This window comes from Platalea leucorodia, assembly GCF_965183815.1.
Source record: "Platalea leucorodia genome assembly, chromosome: 13".
NCBI lineage: Eukaryota > Metazoa > Chordata > Aves > Pelecaniformes > Threskiornithidae > Platalea > Platalea leucorodia.
Window position 1 is genome coordinate 4,333,311 of NC_138835.1, and position 20,817 is coordinate 4,354,127.

General features: G+C 46.5%; 1 protein-coding gene across 1 annotated transcript in view; it reads left to right on the forward strand.

The window, feature by feature from the left end:
• Positions 1-20,817, forward strand: part of TOX2 (TOX high mobility group box family member 2) — a gene marked incomplete at its 5' end in the record, with an annotated part of 156,624 nt that overhangs the window by 75,694 nt on the left and 60,113 nt on the right. The window contains one exon of the mRNA XM_082325592.1: positions 16,975-17,220. Within this exon, the coding sequence (XP_082181718.1) occupies positions 16,975-17,220 (246 nt within the window). The remainder of the gene's footprint in view (positions 1-16,974; positions 17,221-20,817) is intronic.

A 20,817-nucleotide genomic window follows, 5' to 3' on the forward strand; every position in this document is an offset into this window, starting at 1 on the left:
ACTCTAAGCACGCACACAGACAAATGGAATAGCCATTCTCATTTTCTGTAATAGAAAGCACCGAAAGAGAAGGCAGAAAGGATCTTACTGCTCACAAGTCTTTATTCTACCCTTGATTGTTAAATAATATATTTTAAGTTCTCATATCTCGCCTGCAGAATGTTTGAACTGACATTAATGGGTATATAAGAGAAAAGAGCGAGCTTAAAAAAAAAGTGAGGAAGGGCTAGGATTGGGAATTTTATTAATATTCCCAGTGGGCTGTAATAAAGATACTTTTCACACAATACAGTGAATGTTTACAGCAGACAATTTAGTTTCCTTCCAACAATTATGAGAGAAATTGAATCTCAGGAAATGTTAGTTTTCTCTAAAATTAGACATAACAATAAAGATACTCCTGAAAGTTTATTAAGGAGGGAAGAAAAAAAAAAGTCATCAGTCTCTGGAAGACAATTTAGCAAATTTATTTTAAGAATTCCAGATGACTTCTAAAGAAAACCAGACACCTACGTGGCGCTGAGCGCTTGTGCTCCCCACGCCGTGCTCGAAGCCAGGGGCTGATTTTCTCTCAAGGAGCTTTTTTTCCCAGGAATCAGCAATTCTTAGTGCATTTTGGAAGCAAATACCCAAAAGGTGCTTGTTTCCACCACGGACCCAGCTGGAGGAGGATGCCCATCACTTCTGCAAGCAGATGGGGCACAAGGTAGTAGCAGGTCATACTCCTCTGCGTGCAGGTCAGGATGCTACAAGCCGGCGAGCCCGCACCAGTATCAAAGGGAAGATGTGTGGTCCTCACCTGCTCACCCTTCATCCCAGGGCAGATTTCCCTGCACTGAACATGTGAAAGGGAAACATCATTATTTACATAAAAAATAGCAAAGCTGTAGGAGCCCCATTTCACAAAATCAGCAGGATGTTTGCTCACCCGAGTGTTAGAAAGTTGAAAGCTGTGTATTTTTGCATGAATATTTGCATGCCTTCTTGCAGGTGCAGTTAACGGTGCTGTTTGTGCAAATGTGATGTTTCCTCCACCCCATGAACAAGTGCAGCGCTCTGCGTGCAGTCGTGTGTGGGTTTGCATGCACAAAAGACTAGTCAGCAAAACTCTGTGACCTCAGTCCTTTAACTTTTTCCCGAGAAAATTGGTCATGAAATGTCAAGAGAGGAGCTGCAAGGAAAGGATGGAAATTATTGGGCACTTGAATGCAACTTCAGGAATGAATTTATCATGCTCGCGCAGACATGCTGGGGATCAAAAAGGGAAAGCCACTCTGTAAAATGCAGAAAACTCTGAAGTTCTTTGAACAACTCATGCTATGGTGTTTAATTTTTGAAACACTGCAATTTGAACATGCAGGGTAATTCTTCTGCTTGCCCTGGTTTCCAGATTTCTGCATCGAGGACGTGCTGCAACATGTGTGTTAGAGACACCTACTCTCTTCTACTTGCATGTTTTTTCTTTTATGCATGTGATCCTTGATTGCCAACTTCTGCCTCACTTTGTTCCAGTCTGGAAAGAGATTCCTGTTATTTGATGTCAAGATTAGGGATGGGAGGAGAAATGGTGAAAGCTGATGCAGCTTAGCTTTCAGCCAGGCTTCTCTAGTAATCTTCCGCGAAGGGATCTGTCCCATTTCGATCATATTAGGGGCTAGACTGGGATGACGCTTTTTGGTAACACCAAGTAGGACTCTGAGGTACCCGGTTTGGTACGAGTTATTAGCAATAGAAGCACTCAGCTCTGAGTCGTCACAGGTTTGTGGAAATATCTAGGCTTTGTGTGCGCTTGGGTTTGAAAGATGGCAGCTGAAGCCCTTGAGTACACTGGGCAAATGTGAATTTTTATCATGGGGTCGATGTTTTGGCTTTGTTACCTGCAGCCCTGTTGTGCTCAGGACCTCCCCCCCCCCTCCATTAGCATCTCTCTCATTTTGGTTCTTCCACCTCTGCCCATTTCCCTTGGAACAATTCAGGTTCTACCTGGCATGTTGTAAACTAGGAAAAATAATAGAAAAAGCTCTCCAGCTGCTTAATGAATGAAGTGTTTCAGTTGTTTTGGCCTCCAGATAGGGGCTGGTTTTCTTTGGATGCAGCTGCTAATGGCGTGCCTTCCGCCTCATGCCTTGTGTGTTGGGTTGGGTCCCTTGTGGTCGTGCCATGAAGGTCATGCTGGTGTTGATGTGAGTCCTCTTGCACCTTCATCTCCTCTGCAAAGCTCTTCCCTGTGTCGACAAATGCTGTCTGTTGCCTCTAGAGCTGCCAGTGCCTAGAACAGTCCTTTCTCACCGCCAGTGTTAGAGGTGATCACTGCTACAGGCTCCTGGCTGTGACCAGCAGCTTGGTGTCCTGGGTGTCCTTCTAGATGGGGAGTTGTCATTAATTTAGGGAAATGTTGCTATTTTGATTGTTAATTTGATGGTTTTCTGTTTTGCTTTCCTCCTGAAAGGATGGTATCTACTCTAGGTATTCATTTTGTCCAGAGTGCTTAATGCTTTAGAAGGTATTTGATGAGTATCTGTGATTTAGGACATAGATGAGCCCCTCACAGCAATGTGTGTGTTCCTGCCTTTTTTTAGATACCATACATAAGCCTGTTTTTATTAAAGAAAAAAAATTGTTAAAATTGTTAAAGATAAAATCTGTTTGTTTCCCAAAATTCACATATTGGAGGCTTCAGGCTGAGATTTTCACACCTACACTGGGGATTTGGATACTTGGCCATGCACCACGTTACAGTTCTCACAATTTTGTCATGAATCTCTTGGTGCTTCATGCTTTCCCTAACAGCCCGGCACCTTTGTGCTCTTGTGACATGACAGCTTCTGCTTTGGATAAGTGAGTAAATGAATAAAATTCTTGCACTTGTGGTTGTGAAGGAAGGCTTGTAATTGTGGCACCCAGAAGCTCCGTAAATGCAAAGGAGGTAGAGAGAGGTCCCGGGTGATTATCTTGACATCTCATGGACTGGGAGGACTGGCACATTGATGAGTTTTGCATATTTAGGGTCTGCAAGGAGTGAGGCATCCCGATCTAATAGTTAATCTTTAATATCTCCTTTGACCAACCACAACAAAAATGATCAGAGGGATGGAACACCTCTGCTATGAGGAAAGGCTGAAAGAGCCGGGGTTGTTCAGCCTGGAGAAGAGAAGGCTGCGGGGAGACCTTATTGCGGTCTTTCAATACTTAAAGGGGGCTTAGAAGAAAGACGGGGACAGACTTTTTATCAGGGTCTGCTGCGACAGGACAAGTGGTAATGGTTTTAAATTAAAAGAGGGTAGACTTAGACTAGATATAAGGAAAAAAATTTTCACGATGAGGGTGGTGAAGCACTGGAACGGGTTGCCCAGAGAGGTGGTAGATGCCCTGTCCTTGAAAACATTCAAGAACAGGCTAGATGGGGCTCTGAGCAACCTGATCTAGTTGAAAATGTCCCTGCCCATTGCAGGGGGGGTTGGACTGGATGACCTTTAAAGGTTTCTTCCATCCCAAAGCATTCCATGATTCTATGAAACCCGGTCATGCTTAGCTGCAGACGGACGTTGCCTGCCCTGGCTTTGGAGGCAGGGCCTGCCCAAACCCAGTCATTGCGATTGAAATCAGGTAGATGCTCTTGCCATCTCATCTCAGGGTTTACTTTGGCAGAGCTGACTCAGAGGTATCTGGCTTTGGCACTTCTCCTGCGTGCTGGAGCCAGATTCTGGGGCTGAGGGTCTTTGGGATAACGTGGGAGGCTGATTTATTGTGCTGGTGATTTCAGTTAATTTCCTTTTCCCATTTCAGCAACTTCCTGGCAGTCTGAAATGTTTTGCAGTGGATGGATGGGTAAAGGATTTCAAGCTTCTCTTGGGGATAAAGAGGAGAGAGGGGAGAGAAGAAGGTGGCATTTTACAAAGCATTGATATGTTCTTAATTTTAATAAAATAAAAAAAAAAAAGGTAAGCAGCACCTTAGCTGCTAAGGCGACAGGCGCTTAAGAAGCACTGAATAAATACATAAAACATATTTGCTGAAGGCATTTGTCGTTGGAAGTTTAAACATTAAACATGCCTGCTTCGTCTGATACCATAATAAAGCAGAGATGTTCAAAGAGCCATTAGTGGTGCTCTGACTATGGCTTTACATCTTCACTATATGTACCAAGGAAGCCGCATTATATCAGCGACGCCTCAGTGAGTTTTCCCCCAGAAGGGAAAATAAGTGAATTCTGGGAGGGATCTCAGTGTGTCTTGGACTTTTTTGTAGGCATTTCCCCTTTCACATTGATCAACGTGGATGTTTTGGTATTGTTCCCTTGTAAAGTGCTGGGGCAGGTCCACGGGAGGCAGCAGCTCTGCCATTGCCCCAGTATCTCCAGGCTTAATAAAAGCTGGCTCAGGGCCTGATGAGACAAATAAACAGGTTTGTGTATTTAGTTTTTTAAATTACAGGATAAGGAGGAACACAGATACTCAATCCATTAAGAAATAACTAGGTGGGTGATTCACTACCATTTGTGTAAATAGCACTAACTCTGGTCTGCCTGCACAATTTATTAATACTTCACGGGAGGAAAAAAAATTATTTTAATCTCATAATGGATGATGAGCTGTGAAATTGCTTCTGCAGCAGCTGGGCACCCTGGGGGAGGTGCTAGATTGCACCACATTATGCAAGCTCTCCCCACATCTCTGCCTTCCCTGTGCTAATCAGACATGTCAAATCTGGGCAGTGGGGAGGGGGGTGCCACTGCTTCTGTTGGATTTTATTACCTTTTTTTTTTAATATATGTAGTCTTCTTGTCAATTTGCTTTGGGGTCCCAAGTCTGACTTCGAAAGCGTGTGGGCTCGAACCTGAGCGTATTTGTGGGGAGCGATGCTTTGGGCTTCAAAGGTCCTGGCCTGATCCCTGCCACCGCTGGCCATGCTGGTCTGGCTCACAGCATTAAATAACTAGAAATTTTGCAGATGTACTGGGGCTGACCCAGTTTGTGATTTCATCTGGCTGATACCCTCACTTTGTAGGCAAGAGTACCAAGAGCTGTTACTGTTCAATAGCAGCTTTGCTCTGCCTTCGTAGGCTTGGGCTGGGATCATGAGTGGCATCGACACTCCAAGTGCTGTGAAGATTCGTTTGTGTACTAGAAGGACAGCCCAGGGTTAAGTACTTTGGTTGCATATGGGAAGACAGTGCACACGTATAGTGATGAGAGAAAACCAGGTGTAGTGTAGGACCACTTAGGAAAAAATTGCAGATTGCCCCCTCAGGCTCTAGCAAGGGATTTGCAGTGTTTGCTTCTGCAATTGCGCTGGTAGTGTACTCTCAGTTGTACACGCATGTCTCAATGCCTTGCAAACACCAGTGCTGGCGGCTGCGGATGTGCCCTGGGGTGGGAGGACCGCACAGGGCTTCATTCGAAAATTTGTCTTTGCTGATGGGAGTAAAAAAAAAATAATCATGGCACATCTGGGAGAAAAAAGACTTGATTCAAGATGGGTCATGTTGCCATTATGGCTTTGCTGGAGGATCTTGCTGCAGATGTCTAGGTAAAGCAGTATTTGCCTCACTCTTTGTGGCACAGAGTACGGCTCTGCTGGCTGTGTGCAGAGGGCTAGGATATATCCTTTGAGATAAAACTCTGAAAAACTTGCTACAAAACATCCATGCAAAGTGTGCCACAAAGGCTTTTTTAATCCCTTAACCTCACACCTTCAGTTTTGAGCATAAGGGAAATACTCTCTAAGATGAAAACCGAAAGGAGACAAGTATGGTACAGAGTATAGTTTCCTTCCTGCTCTGGGTCCTTCTTGCTCGACTGAAGCCAGGTTGAATTAATTTCTTAGAGTGCTTTTTACTAATTCTTCCTTGCATGCACTCCACTACTGTTTTCAGGCCGCCTTATCTCCTGACCCGCTTACAGTGCATTATACATCATTATATAACGTACCCTTGGCTCAACACAAAATACCAAATCCATACAGTCCAATAATGAATTTCTGTGAAGTGCACTGATCTCATTATGCAAGTTCAGTATGCCATGAGACAAAAAAGACAATTATGTAAAATCTGTACTCCTCAAATAATTCCCAGAAATGCATGATATTCTTGAGTAGAATATTATCATATTCCTTGTATTCGCTTCCAGGTGAGATACGAGGGAAGAAAAGAAAAGGGGTTATATCAGTCTGGCCCAGTTGATCTAATTTTAGATCCCCATTGGCTCCTCTCGCGCTGGATGTGCAGTCCCTTCAATATATTTTAAAAACAGGCAAAAATCATTATAAACAATTTTAAGGAGGCTGATTGTGAGACAGATGACAGAGGGTACACTTTGCTGACGTGGAGCGGAGCTTGCACATCTAGCTTTCCCTGGAGCACTGCCACGTTTGCTTTGAAAAAAATAGGGAAGAATAACCACAAAAACAAGTAGTGAAATGAAACAGTTCTTTCATCAGTGTGGGTAAGTAACTAAAACATAGGTGAAGCTAGATATTACTACGGGTGGTCCAGGAGCAACTACGCATCAACGATGCCTTACACTCCTGGCCCTGCTTATGAAGATACGACAAAGAGTTTTCAGGAGCTCTGGTTATTGCTGACGGTTGCATAAGCCAATATTGAATGCTTCTGAAAACACTGTCAGCAGACTTTGAGCCTTAATATCCCGTCTGCTTATTTGAAGTTGAAGGTCTTTACTGTAGGGACGTGGTGTTGCTATATGGAGTTCAGCCTCCAGAGCTGGAGATGGGGGATGTAGCACCTCCACGTGTGCCGTAAAGTGAACACCCCAGCGTGGATCAGGACAGCATGGGACAGAGGAAGGTGATGCCTGGACATGCTCTGTCTCATGAAAATGGCATTTCAGAGAAGTAACAACAGCAAATCTGCAAAGCGGTAGGTTTGGGCGAGTTTTGTAAGGAGCCTGGGGGACTCCCTACCGCTAGATGTTGATGTCAAGAATGTAATAGAGATGCAAGGAGGTGGAAGAACGATAAAACCAGATGAGGTAGGTGAAAGGGAGGGATGAATTGTTCTGTTCTCTGAGGAGCTTCCATCATTGTTCACTAGGGAGTTTTAGATCTCCAAAACGCTAGCTAGTATTGGCTAATTTTTAGGTCAGCATGTTTGACCAGACGAACTGCTGGTCTGATTGCTTACATAGGTCTTGAGTTCTTGGGAGGATAGTATGTGGTCATGGGTTTCCATTCCTCCCTGCAAGTGGTTTTGAGAGTTTTTCTCCCCAGGATGTGCTTGGTGGCATGAGAAGGTAGATCTGGAGGGACAGTTGTCCCAGCAGGTTCAGGTGGAGCTCTCTTTTGGGACATGCAGTGGCTCTGACAGAGCCCTTCCCTGCACTCTCTTACAAGGCAATTGCTGCCTTGCAGTGAAAGGGGGAAAAGCTGAGATATCTGCGGTGGATTACATTTTTCTTCCTCTTTATTCCTGGGGGTAACTACTTCCAATACTCATTTTTGTCTATGTCACTGGGGAATTAGAGGTCTGTCTCTCTCTCTCTCTTCCCCAGAAGGATAAATGCGGCATGCTGCACTGCTGCTTCCATGCATGTATATCTGCCTTTATGGTAACTGTAACCTTTTCTTGAACCAGAGATTTTCCTGAACAAGAGCCCTCTGGGATCTGTGGGGGCTTTCCTGGATACATTTTTAATAAACACAATAATTTGACTGCAAACCCATTACCTATCCCCTGTTTGTTCTATGGGATAGTCATTTCCATGCCTGCAAAAACACTAACTCATAGGGCAATCAAAGGAAGAATGACAACCAGGACAAAATTGGTATGTGTTGTGATAAACCAGTCCATCTTCAGCATCATGCACTGTAGCTTTATATATTGCCTGTAAATAATGGCCTCAAAAAGATATTAAATCTTTAGAAAAAATCAAGTCTAATTGTAACTATATTTTTGTTTTCCATTTTGGTTTATGTACAGTATATGACTTTTGCAGAGACATTTTTATTCCAGGAAAATGACAGGCCAACAAGAAGCCATAATTGCACTGATTTTTAGAAGTGCCTGCATTACTACAGATCTGATGTACTGCAAGACATGAATCAGAAAAATTCTATTAAAAAATCTCTTGAATGGCTGACACAGGAGTATTATCCACGATGATTAATTTGACTTGGTCATTATGAACACAGACAAGTCTGACAAAATTGCATTTCATTCCCCACTGAATTCATAAAATCACTATACACATAATAAGAAGTTATAGTTCTCTGCTATCCACTATTCTTGACAGGATCCCAGTTCTGGATAAGATACTGATTAAAAAAATAAAAAAAGTGTGGGGAGAGAGGGAGTTGGGAGCCTTTTTAAAAGCCTACAATAGGGCTGATTTCTTTTGCTATAAATTCTTCATAGAACTCCATTATTTTTAGCTTTTTTTGGTGAAGTGGTGATGCAGGTCAACCGCAGCTTGGACAGTATAAAAACTGACTGTAATCTCTTATTTACATTGAAAGGGATGCGGCAGAAATGCATGGACATGCTTCACACCGTGTATCCCAAGAAGCCCCGTTGGGCTGTACCTGAGGGCACGGGGCAGGGACCATCACCGCTGCTGCCTCTGTTCGGCCACAGCCACAAGCAAATCCTTACCCAGATTGTATCTTGGGGATTGTCTAGCATACAGATGATTATTAATAATTGGTAGCTTGTTCTTCATTTCCAACCCACATAAATGAGGTACCAATGGACAGGTTGAGGACAGACAGTCCCAAGAATGTTGTTTCTAGCTTTGTGGCATGTAAAACAAAAAAAACTTCTCCAGTGAGCAGCAGAATTTGGTGCATACCTCCCAAAACTTTATCTTTCTGAGTGAACTGAGATTTTCTGTTCCCTCTGAATATTCCTGGCTGCTTCCCTTCACGGTCCCCATCCTGCTGAGCACCACGGCACCACATTGCAGCCATCCCTTCGCTGCTGTAGCAACTGGCCAAAGAGATCAAAGATTATTAGGGCAAGCATGAATGTTTAGGACCCTGGTATCTCCCTTCTGTGCACATATGGTTTTACGAAACTTGTAGAAAAGAGACTTTTATTTGTGCTGTCAAATTTGATTGAAACCATCCGGCAGGCTCAGCTTTTGGAAGACCCATGGCTGTGTTACTGCATGGGATTTGTGTCTATAGGCGATAGGACAAGCTCAACTCATGTAAAGTTAGAAGTTAAACATCCAGCGCCATGGAAAGGTGAAGCTCTGCAGTAGCACTGCGGTGGAGCTGGAGGCTGGCTTTCCGCTGCAGGTTGTCGTAGCATGCAGCAGAGCAATGCCTGCACGACAGGAGGAAACGGTGAGAAACGGGGAACGTGGAGGTCTGTGCTTGCTCTTTGGGTGAATCGGCATTTGTTTGGGATTTAAAAACCTACTGCTACAGGTATGGAAGAGGAGCACAGAGGTAGGCAGAGGCCAGCTTTCCCGCAGGTTGCCTGCTGTTCTGCTGTGCTCCCAGCCTCCCCGGTGTGGCTGCCTGTTACCGAAGATTGTGCAGACGCTTCCAATGCACATTTATGTTCATGCAAGAACTCATTTTTCCCTTTTCAACCACTTTCCCATAGTCAAAAACCTGAGCATGTGAAAATTAATGTAAAAGGGGCTGGGAACACTTCAAAGACAATTTGTAGATTGTATGTGACTGACTTAATAAATACTTCTTTACAGTATTTATCCAACTCTACCCAAGTAATTCATTGGCCCTGCTATTCACACGCTGGATCTCCATGTGCAAAGACGGGGCAAATCAATTTCCATTCGTAAGACCCAGAGCTGCTGACGCGGAAAATCAGCACTACTTCACTTCTTGGCACAGGGCTTTGGGAATCACAGGTGCGAGCGCAGCCCTCCGGCATCCCTCCTGGAGAAGTGGTGCCCAAGGGGACTGCACCCCTGCCCGCAGCCCCCCCGGTCACCCTGCAGCAAGCACCAGGCCATTTCCCTTGCTGGCTCCAGGGCATTTCTCTATAGTTTGCAATGTCCAAGTGACTTACACCTTCTCCTGCCACCTGAACTATCTTTTCTGTCCCCATGGATTCAGTGTTTTGCGCCGAGCAGGAAACCTCTGTGGTTCACGTGCTGGAGAAACGTATCAAAATCCCCTCCTTGCAAATATGATTGTGCCTGTGCTGAGTAATATATGTGGTGGGAGAGCAGTTCAGAGGCTTTCAAGGAAGTGCCCGGTGGCTTGCCTTCATTAAGCTTTGGTTTTCATTTATTCATTGTGTTTGGACTCTTTTCCTCTTTATATGGCCCAAGATCTTCTCTCAGCCTGTCATGCCCTGCAGCTTGCGTGAACACTGGCACACAGTGAATCCTTTAGTATGCATGTAAGAGAAGTAAGCAAAGTCTCTGTATGAAACAGCAATGCTCTTATCTGGCTTCTGACCCAATCCGATGCATCATCCAGCTTTGGTGCAGTCGAGGTACCCCACAAACCACCTGGTTGTGTTTCTGCAGCTGTGCTGGTAGAGCTCATGGTGCTGGTAGGAGAGGAGTGGTCTCCCTGGGGACACAGCCCTCGGGCCCCAGGTCCTGCTGCCATCCCCATGTCTGTCTGGGCTCGGGTGGGAGGGTGCGGATTGCCATTGCTGCTCATGGGACGGCGTGGGCAGCCCATAAGCTACATGTCCTCCCTGCTCTTCATGCACACCAGGAGCTCGAGGTGTAGCCCTTGGCTACAACCTCTCAGCCTCGCAAACAGCAATGTTTTCCTCACTTTGCAGATCTGCCAGGCTGCTTTTGGCCTGCTTAGACTCACCTAATCTCTGAAGTGTCTAGAAGGTCACATTCCTACGGCAGTAAGCTCTTGTGTTAGCTGCAGGAAAAACCTAGTTAGTAGATGAGGGATGGTACAGAGTCATAGAACCATAGAATATCTCGAGTTGGGAGGGACCCATAAGGATCATTGAGTCCATGGTGTTTTGTGTCATCTGGATGATTAGAGTGGGATGGATCATGCCAGCCTACGTATTTCCTTGTACCTTACCAAGAATAAATGTTCTCTCTTAGGCTCATATTTACTGTTGAATGTTATTTGACAGGGCAAATATTTACCTGCAATAATACTGCAAATCTCTATCCTTCTCACTGTGAATAATATTTCTCTGAATCAATGCTTGGCTGCAACTCCTGGATCCTTGTGGATAATCACACAGAACACGACTCAGTGGAGAATTGGGGTCACTGGACATTTGCCGTGCTGCTGAGGAGAACAGTTTCCCAGGTCCTTGGTCAAGTTATGTCCTCTATGATTAATACCAACACGCAGTGAAGAGATGGTGCTGGCCGGCTGTAGAGTGTTTTGTAAAGAATGACAGCACTTCCCTCCCCTCCCAAGAGGGGAAAGGAAGGAGAAAGCTAAAGTCTTAATTTGTAGACATGCTCAACACTTGTAGCTCCCTCCTGAGTCACCTGCATGGTGAGTTCTCAGTGTCCTTTCAAACATGGCTGTGGTTACGGCTTTGGCTGAACCCCTCAATAGCTGCACTGCGTTAAGGCACCTGGACATCCCTTAGTCTCAGATCACCTGGATGTGTGGAGCCACCTGGCCACTACGCAGGGGTGGGTGGATGGATCCAACACAGCCCCTCTTCACTGTGCTTGCTGGGAACACTTCCCTGGGCTCAGGTCCATCCTTAGGCAGGGTAGTTTTGTTCCTGGGTGGCTGGCGGGAGCCACCAGGGCTTGGCTTTATTTGCAGTTGAAGAGGAGGTACGGTGTAGGAGCAAAAGACAAAGCAGCAGCAACATTGAGTGTGGTTTTGAGTCCAGTGGCAGAGGAGGCACAGGTTCGCCGTGCCCATTGGGCCATCTCACAACGCAGAGGAGAGGGACACCCAGGCCATGTTGATAATCCACAGATGCGCTCTGTGTTTGCAGCAGAGACGAGCTGCTGGCCATCGACAGACCAGTCCCCAAAGCCGCCTCCTGCCTGAGAACCTTCTCCTGCGCTGGGCTCTAGCATGCTGCAAGGCAGAGAAATGTCTGGGCTCAGTATACATGAGCCAGAAGAAGTGGAAATCTGGCCCAATGCTTTGAATAGATCAAAGTGAGAGCTGCGAACAGGCGCCTCCATTCCCATCCCTGCACACCCCATCAGTCTCAGGTGTGCTGGTGATCAGCTGTAAACACATCCAGGGGTGTTGTAAAGAAGCTGAGCGATGTGGCATGGGTTTCTCAAAGCAGACAAGAAGTCTTCGTGGTGGAAGCTCTCACTACCTGCCCTGCTGCCTGCTCCCAAGGGCAGCCCCCCGACCTGCCACACATCCAGTCCGGGGGGCTGCAGGGCAGCTCTGTCTCTGGCACCCCTTGCCTGACCTTCCCCCAGCACTGCCTGGTGCAGCCCGCTGATAAGAGCAGAAGAAAGGTGGGATTGTTTCTCTCCCACCCTGGAGCAGCAGCAGAAGCGTGCTCCTTTGTTGCGGGGGCTTGCACTGCATTACAGCAATGGTAGGTACTTGCTGTGAAGACGCTCGGCACTGTTTGCAGCTTGCTCATCACTGGATGCTGACAGTCTGGAGTGAGAGCTCCTCACTTCTCTCCTTGACCCACAGTAATTTTCAGATGCAGCTTAAGGGCATGTAGAGAAGACGTCCACAACTCGATGAGCTTATGTTCAGGTGCTTATCCAGCCATATAAAAGAAGATCCAGTTTTACTGTTAAAACTCAGGCTTCCCATGCCTGGTACAGGGGAGACAGACAGTGGGACCAGCTCGTTCCCCTGTAAAGTTCTTGTTCTCCACTCATTCTCTTGATTCAGCTCCATGTCCATATGGGGCAGCCTTTAACTGCAACTCCTGTTTCTTCTGCACCCACAAACATGCACCACAGAACCACCTGGGCCCTGGTCAGCCCAGCTTTGCTCAGGGTGTGCACAGTGCTGTTGCTTGAGCATTCATGCAAGAAGCAGGGACTCGTGTCCTCCTTCTTCACCCTCAAATAGCTCTGCTCCCCCTGCTTGGCCAGGGCCATCCTGTAGGGCTCTGCTGTGTCACCGTCTGCCCCCAGGGACTTGCTTCCACCAGCTCATTAACCGTTTTCCAGCCCCAACGCTTCCCTGTCCTCCCTCTCAGCCTTCTCCTGCTGCACAAGCTGTTGTGTCCTTCCCCACTAGCCTCATGTGGGTCACCTGCAGATCCTGGGGTTTTGGGTGTCTCATATCCAGCTCTGTCTCCCTCTCCTGAAAAGCTTCAGGAGTATGGGAAGCCTGGGAGATCATGGCATATCGTCCCCGTGGTGGGGAGCAGCGTTGGCAGGAGGCCACACTGGGATGTCTCCAAGACCCGCTGGTGCTTTGGGAGCACAGGTTGTGCCTGCTGCTGCCACTGCAGCTCTGGCAATGGGACCTTGCTGTGCAAGTCACCCCGTGCTCCTGCAAGGGGTTCAGCAATTCTGACTTTCCTTTCAAATGAATGCAGATAGCGTTCTTGTGTCTTCTCACTGCTGTGCTTGTGAGCAGCTGTTAGTGTGGCTACCTGTTCTGACTCCTCTTGGTCCTGGATGTGACCTGGGTGTCACCTTGCTGGGAACCAAAGCCTTTCTCCCCGTTACAGCCCCCCCCACCTCCCCATGCCAAAGGCACAGATCTAGGGACCTGTGGCCCAGCAAGGCATGATAAAAGGGTAGTGGAGAAGCTGCGTGGCATGAGCACAGCCAGATGGATGCATCTCTTCATGTCCCCACACCACCTCCTCTCCACCCCTCTGTCCCCTGCCGCTGAATCTGCAGGTGGATGGAGACGGTCCAGGGACCCCCTGTTCAAACTTGGGTTTCAAGAAGGAAAAATTGTTTTTAAATATGATTTTACTGCTGTTGGAGGCTGGTCGTACCTGCTGCAATGCCATCCTTTGGTGTCACCACGCAAGCATGCGGCATAACCCCGGTGCCGTGCTCAGGGCAGTTCGGTCCATGCCCAGTGCCTGGCCCTGCAGCGCAGCCCCTATAGCTGGGGCATAGAGATGCATTGGGGTCTGAGGGCAAGGAGGGAGTCAGAGAAGAGGCACTGTCCCCTCTCCGAGAGTGCTTGGCTCGATCCTGTTGCTCCATCCCGCTGCCGGCAGAAGCAGGGGTTTGACACTCCCAGCGGCACCCATCTGCCCCGCAGTGCGAGCTGAGAGAGGATTTGCAAGAAGAGGCTTATTTCAGCTGATTTCAGTGTTTTAATTTGAAAAGGAATAATGTGTAATCACAACAACTATCATCTGTTTGACAGTGGAAAATCCTAGATCTTCCGTGTTTTTTTGTGTACTGTAATGGACAGGCTTTTAGCAGAGCGAGCTTCTCTGCGCTCTCACTTGGAGCCCTAGTGGGATGAATGGGTTCAGACCAGCTCACTAATCTAATTTGTAATGTATCCTTATAACATATAATTGGCTGTTTAATTTAATTCAAATTAACATAAGAATAGAAAATATAATTTGCAGCGTAGCCCACATGGTGGTAGAAAGGGGTGTTGGGTGTTACTGGTTTGAGATGACGGCTTTTGTGCATGTGGCATGAGACCACCCTTCACGGGGACGGAGACGTCACCTCGGACCTGTCAATAGGCACAGTGTGTGACAACAAGTCACCCCCCTTTCCCACCCTTCCGAGTGTCTATCATCTGTCTCATCTCCCTTCCTTATCTTTCTAGTAATCTATTTAAAACATATATAGAATAAATGCGGCTTGCTTTGGAAAATTGTTCATAGAGATAGGGTGTAAAAGCTGGCAGGCGCCGAGTCTGATTATGTTGATTGGATATTGTCTAATCTGATTTTGATTGTGTACAGCTTTGATTGTAATTTTGATATGTCTGTACAATACTGTAGCTGTTAGGAAAGCTTTGTAATTTAAACAGGTTCCCCCCCCCCCCCCCCCCCCCCCCCAGCTGAATAGAGCAGAGGCAGAAATGTGCAGGGGGGTGATCAGGGCAATGGGGCTTTCGCGCTCCTTACAAAACCGCCTCAAAGCCCTTCGGTGACCTGCTCTGCAGCAACACAAGGAACTTGTAGTTTTGAAGAGAGCTTTAGGAAACTTTGAGTGGGTTTTACATAATTTAGTTAAGTACAGCAAAGCCACTTGCTTATATACCTGATACCAAAATAAACCAGTTGGAGGAACAAGTTTGCTGTTCAATGATTTATTTAAATCCCTTTCCATAAAGCATGGAGCAAAATCCTCTTAAATAACTGGGAAAGAATCGGTGTACCTCGAAGTGCGTCGCCCAAACAGAAACCTAACTACTAGATGTGTTAAATGGGATCTATCTGCCTGCTGTTGTGTACGTCCTCTCAGCCCCCTGCCTTCCCCGTATAATACCGCTGCTAGAGAGAAGCTGGCTGGCAAAATAGCTGAGCTTGAATTTCCCTCGAACAGTAACTGTTGGTACAGAGCTATCTCAGCCCAGGCTCCGTCTTGTATTTCTTGCATACTCATATTTCCCCGCAGCCAGTGGAAATCTCAGGAGAACACGAAGAGTCGGGTGGGATGTGCAGTACCTGCTCTTTTCTCTGTCTCTTTTTGCAAGGGGATGAGGGGAGGCGGGAGGTGGGGGCCCAGCTTAGCAGAGAGTGAGCCGCTTCCAGCCCTGGCTGGGGGTGAGGCAGGAGCGACCCCCTGCTCCAACACCCCACGGGGACGCGTCTCTTCAGGCAGTGCCAGCGCATTCCCGCTGGGAGCCCTTCCACCTACCCACTGATACCTCCTTGCTCCCCGCTGCCTCTCCCACTGACTTCTGTATTCTGGTTAAATATGGGCCTTATTTTATTGTATTAAGGGTTTTCTCCCTGCAGTCTGGGGTGATGAAGAGCATGAATCCGAGTGTGAGCTCTGGGGCAATGGCTTAATAAAGCCTACAGTGCTTAACTGGTTTTGCACACATCTGGCATTTTGCTCTTAAATCAAGTATTAAGTCAAAATCCAACCATGAAACTAGGTGATCTGAGAAATTTAGCTTAAAATCCATGTGTATAATACTATGGCGAATCAGAATTTCATATGCTATAATAATATATGAAACAGTAGATGGTTAGAATAAGCCTCCTCTGCCAGAGACTCATTATATTCTGCTTTGACAATTAATAATTTTGGATAGGTTCACAGTTACATTATGAAGCCAATACGTTTTTGTCTGAAGTGAAAACGATTGCACAGGTGCTATGACATATTCTTTCTCCGTCTAAATTGGAACGCCTAGAGGTAAACAAGCCACCAGAAAACAGGGGAAGCACAAGGAGTACCAACATCTCTGCGTGTTCATGGTCACCTCAAGGGAGCATTGATAGGGAGGTGAGGGACTGCTTGTCCAAGTACAGTTTGGATGCGGATATAAGGAAGGACAAATCTCCACATGTGGTGGAGTCATGCAGGCTTTCTTTAAAGGATTTAAAAAACATGTGATGGCTGTTTTTCCAAATCTCTCTCTGTGGTTGTAACTTCTGTGCTGGAGTTTGTGAAGAATCAACAGGAATTTTGTTCCCAAGTACTAGTTAATTCTACGGAGCTAATTCTCATAAACACTCTAGAAAATACAAACTGTAGATACTGTAAGAGCTGAGCTGGGTGCCCACTTTTGCCTTAAAATTGCAGCAGCTGGTTGGGAAGCATCCATGCTCTTTCATGGCTGCGGGCTCTGCGAGCATCGCTTGCCTGGCTGCGATCCAGGCATGGAGGTTTCTGCTGAGGTTTTGGCGAGCTAAAGCTGTTCTACAGGGATGCAGTGTGGGAGAGGGGAGCAGTGCGGATGCCCCAGGCAGATCTGAGGTGTGCAGGGACCTGTGGTGTCCCTGATGGATGGTGCAGCGCTGCTATACTCACTACGCGGTTCCTACGTAGTTACAACCTGCTGGTGTCTGGGGCTGGAGATGTCATTTTTATTAAAACAAAACCATTTCCACTGGAATGTGCTTTTGTATTTCTTACACAAATAATCACTCTGCTGAAGCAACAAAGCAGTGACGCATTGCAAAATGTCTTTTTCATGTTTTAGACGTATAACGGTCAGAATGAGAATAACGAAGACTATGAGATCCCTCCCATAACGCCTCCTAATCTCCCCGACCCCTCACTCCTGCACTTGGTGGACCACGAAACTGGATATCACTCCCTGTGCCACAGCCTCCCTCCGAACAGCCTGATACCAGCGTACCCCTACCAGAACATGGACCTGCCGGCCATCATGGTCTCCAACATGTTGAGTCAGGATGGGCATCTTCTCTCCAGCCAGCTACCCACGGTCAGTGACCTTCCCCTCTTACTACTGTCTTTTGTTAAAGCCACTCTGGATGTTGTGAGTTCAACTGAACGTAGAAGGATGTTAACAACAAGGTGTTTGCACTGGGGGTTGGGAAGAGTTGGTGATGCAGCCCTGCCTTGCTCCACTCCTGCCCACCAAGGTCGGGGTGCCATGGCAGATGCTGCAGTCACCTGCGTGGCCATGCTCGTGGTGGCAATTTTATATGTTTCCAGTCTGGTGTCTTCCTGAGCCTTATTAACCACTCAAGAGCAGAGGAGGAGGTTGTTTTCCTCTGGGTATGTAATATCCTCACTGAACTGAGCAAAGTGCATGTGCTCCAACCCCGTGGGAAGGTGACCAGCCAAAGCCCCTAGTTCATAGCCCCTACACCTTGCACCCTTTCTCCTGCTGGGAAAAGCCCCCAGCCCATCACCCCTGTGTCCTGCTGCCAGGGTGGCCCCAGTGGCATCAGCAGGAGGAGCACGAATGCTCCGTGAAGGGAAAGCTGTCCTATTGATTTCAAGGGGCACAAGATCCCTCTTGCACTTTCAAACTCAAATTGCCTCTTGGCTCACGCTGTGGCAAAGGGATACCTTGTGAAGTTTCAGATGACCCTTCTGTAGGGATAAATAAGATAGGGATAATGAAGTAAAGTGCAGCTCTGGGAAGAAACTTCAGGGCTAATTAGACCTTACGGTGCTTCTGTATCAGCAGCACCGAGGAAAGGTTGTGACTTGATTTTGACAGTGGTATTGAATTAATACTGTTGCTGTTTAATATTTTCCTCTTTAGCAGATTTAGCCTTATGGTTAGTTTTCTACATTGTTTCTCTCTAAGATCATTGATTTTCATGGATGCCGTTGGAAGGCATCAATATCAAACAGAGTTAATTTTACTTAAAGAGCATGCCTGTGAGTCTGCTACTGCATTAGCTGGAGAACGTTTGGTGTTGATTGTTTGAACAGATAACAGTCTGAAAGGTAGTGATATTTAAATATTTAAATGGGATATTATCTCTCAGTCTAGGAAAATCCCAAGGCTTGATGTGTCTCCAAGTTTCATTGTTAGTGTGTTTAAGAAAAATATCATGTTCTGCCCATCAATATTGAACACAGGCACATTTCTATGAAATTAAATATTACTTAGGTCTCTGCGTTAGCTTTTAGGTTCTTAGGTGATTAAAACATTCATTTCTGAGACAAAAAGAGTCAGTTTCAGATGAAACATTTTTGCCTGGTTTAATTTAAAGCACAGCCCCTTTGCCTGACCCCTATTTTCATAACACGATAATTTTATCCTGTGTTGATTGTCTCATTTTTGAGAGGTGATATTGCACTTATAAATCACTTTCTAAAATACCTAAAGAAACAAGAATAGTGGGATTTATTAAGCAGCTTCTGTACGTCTGAAATAATTTATTTTGGAGTAGTCCTTGGGAAATGTTCTCTTTCTTACTTTATGGTACTGTTTTACAAATGCAGCATCGTGACAATAAATCAGGACTGAGCCAGAGAAGATAAGAAAGGGGCTTAGTGGGCTGTAAACGTAGAATAGAGAGATTAAGATTTGTTTGCCCCTTACCACGAAAATAAAAAATCCAGTGAACCCAGAATTTTCCAGCCGATAGTGAATTGAAACTGTTTAGTTTTGAGCGGAAACCCTTGGAGCTGTAATACATCTTCAGAGGTCCCAGCAGCAAAGGGAGTAGATCAGGGAGTGAACTGTGTTGCAATTTCAGGTCAAAATTAAATCCTGCTGTACCCTGTTTTCAAAGCCTTTTTTCCATGCCATCAGACTTCTCCCACTGAAAGGCAACATCTTCTAGACCCTTTTTTTTTTTTGATGCCCTGATCAAGTCTCTCCTTACTCCAGCACCAGCCCACAATGGCAGCATTCATCCCATAGCACACATATAACTCCTGTTAGCTTTGATGGGAGCAGTGCATGCACATGAGAACACAATAAAATCCTGGAGACAGAGCAGATTTTTAAACTCGTATGGTTAATACCTCCTGCCCACGTGCCCATCGAGCCGTAGCCCACTTGGTGGTGGCCCCATGAAGCCAGCCATGCTTCAGGCATCACTGCGTGACGGTGCAGGACGCGCAACGTGCTACAACCCTGCCTGAAAGTCAGCCACCTTCGGGTGGGTGTTTGCAGCAGGAAGCCTCCAGATCAAGAAAGGGGCTTGTTGGCTAACACTTCCAAAAAGAGGGGATTTATTGCTGCACGGGTGGTGGTGGGAAGCCAGCCTGGGAGCGAGCCTTGCCTGAGTGCTGCAGAGGAGGCATGCAGAGGAGTTGTCTTTGTTCCAGGACCAACACTGCTCATGCAAATGCTGGAGCCGAGAGCCTCTCTCCTTGCTGCTGCTCTTTGCTGTAGTTTGTACCGGTTTTGGCATACGCAGCTATTTCCTGCCTTGGCTGCCATGTCTTTTGGTTTGAATACAGTGACAAATGACAAACAAATCAAGGTAAAATGTTTAGACATTGGTTAGACTTTTCATCTAAAAAAGTAGCTTGAGCCTTGGGATCTTTTTAAGGCATTCTCATGAAAAAATTTTGAGCTGCTGAAAATACATGAGCCACGATTCACTGAGAGATATGGGCTGGTATTTTCCTCTGCAGCTCAGAAGTGAATAAGGAAAATACAGGTGCAAGTTGCTGTCCCCTTTGGTGTGTCTCTTGTCCTGGGATGTCCCAACATTACCCTTAGATTGAATTAAGCCTCCCAGTGCCTCTGCAAGGGAGGAGGCTGCTGCTCCCATTATGCAGATGAATACCAAGTCAGAGCGGGTTTAAATCAGCACCGAAATTCCCATGGCAGGATGAGAGCTGGAGAGTGAAGGTGGATTTGCTGTGTGCCAGACCCTGCTCCTGGCTCCAGCCTGTCCCTGGGGTGTCAGGAGATGGAGCCCCTCGTTTGAGCAAAGGAGCTGTACCCTGATGGGGAAAAACCAAAGCCACTGCCACCTCTACATTCCCTTATCCCTTCAGCATCGTCATCCAGAGCACCCTCCACGCCACCGGCCTCTGCACACTTCATTCTGCCCCGTGGACCAGGTCTACATTTACATGATATGGTTCTTCACTGCTGTTCCCGTCACTTTATTTCCTTATTATTACTATTTTTCCCATCAGTTTTTAGAAGTCAAGGGAGTTTTCAACCACTGACAGTGGGGTGCAGGGAGCTGGAGAGGAGAGAGGCAGGGATGGGTGGACAAGAGTAGGCAAAGAGATGGCAGAGGCTGTGACGTTGGGAAGACCGATGGAGTGGGCTGCAGGGAGTCTGGGGAGGAGGCAGGGCTAGTTCGTTTGGGGAAAGCATGTTATTTTTTGTGTTGGTGACAAGAAACAAACAGAAAATTCTTAATACAGTGGTATTTTTTTTCCTACTGTCCACTCTTTTGCTATGGGAAAAGAGGAAGGAAAGAGGAGGAATGGCAGGAGGGAAAGAAAATAGGAGAGATGTGATTTTCATTGAGAAATTGAAATACTTAGGAAAAAATAATCAAAGAGGAAAAAAGATGTTTTCCTTGGAAAGAGAATGACTTTGCCCACTGTGAACATCCCAGCAGTGTTACGGTGTGGGCAAGCG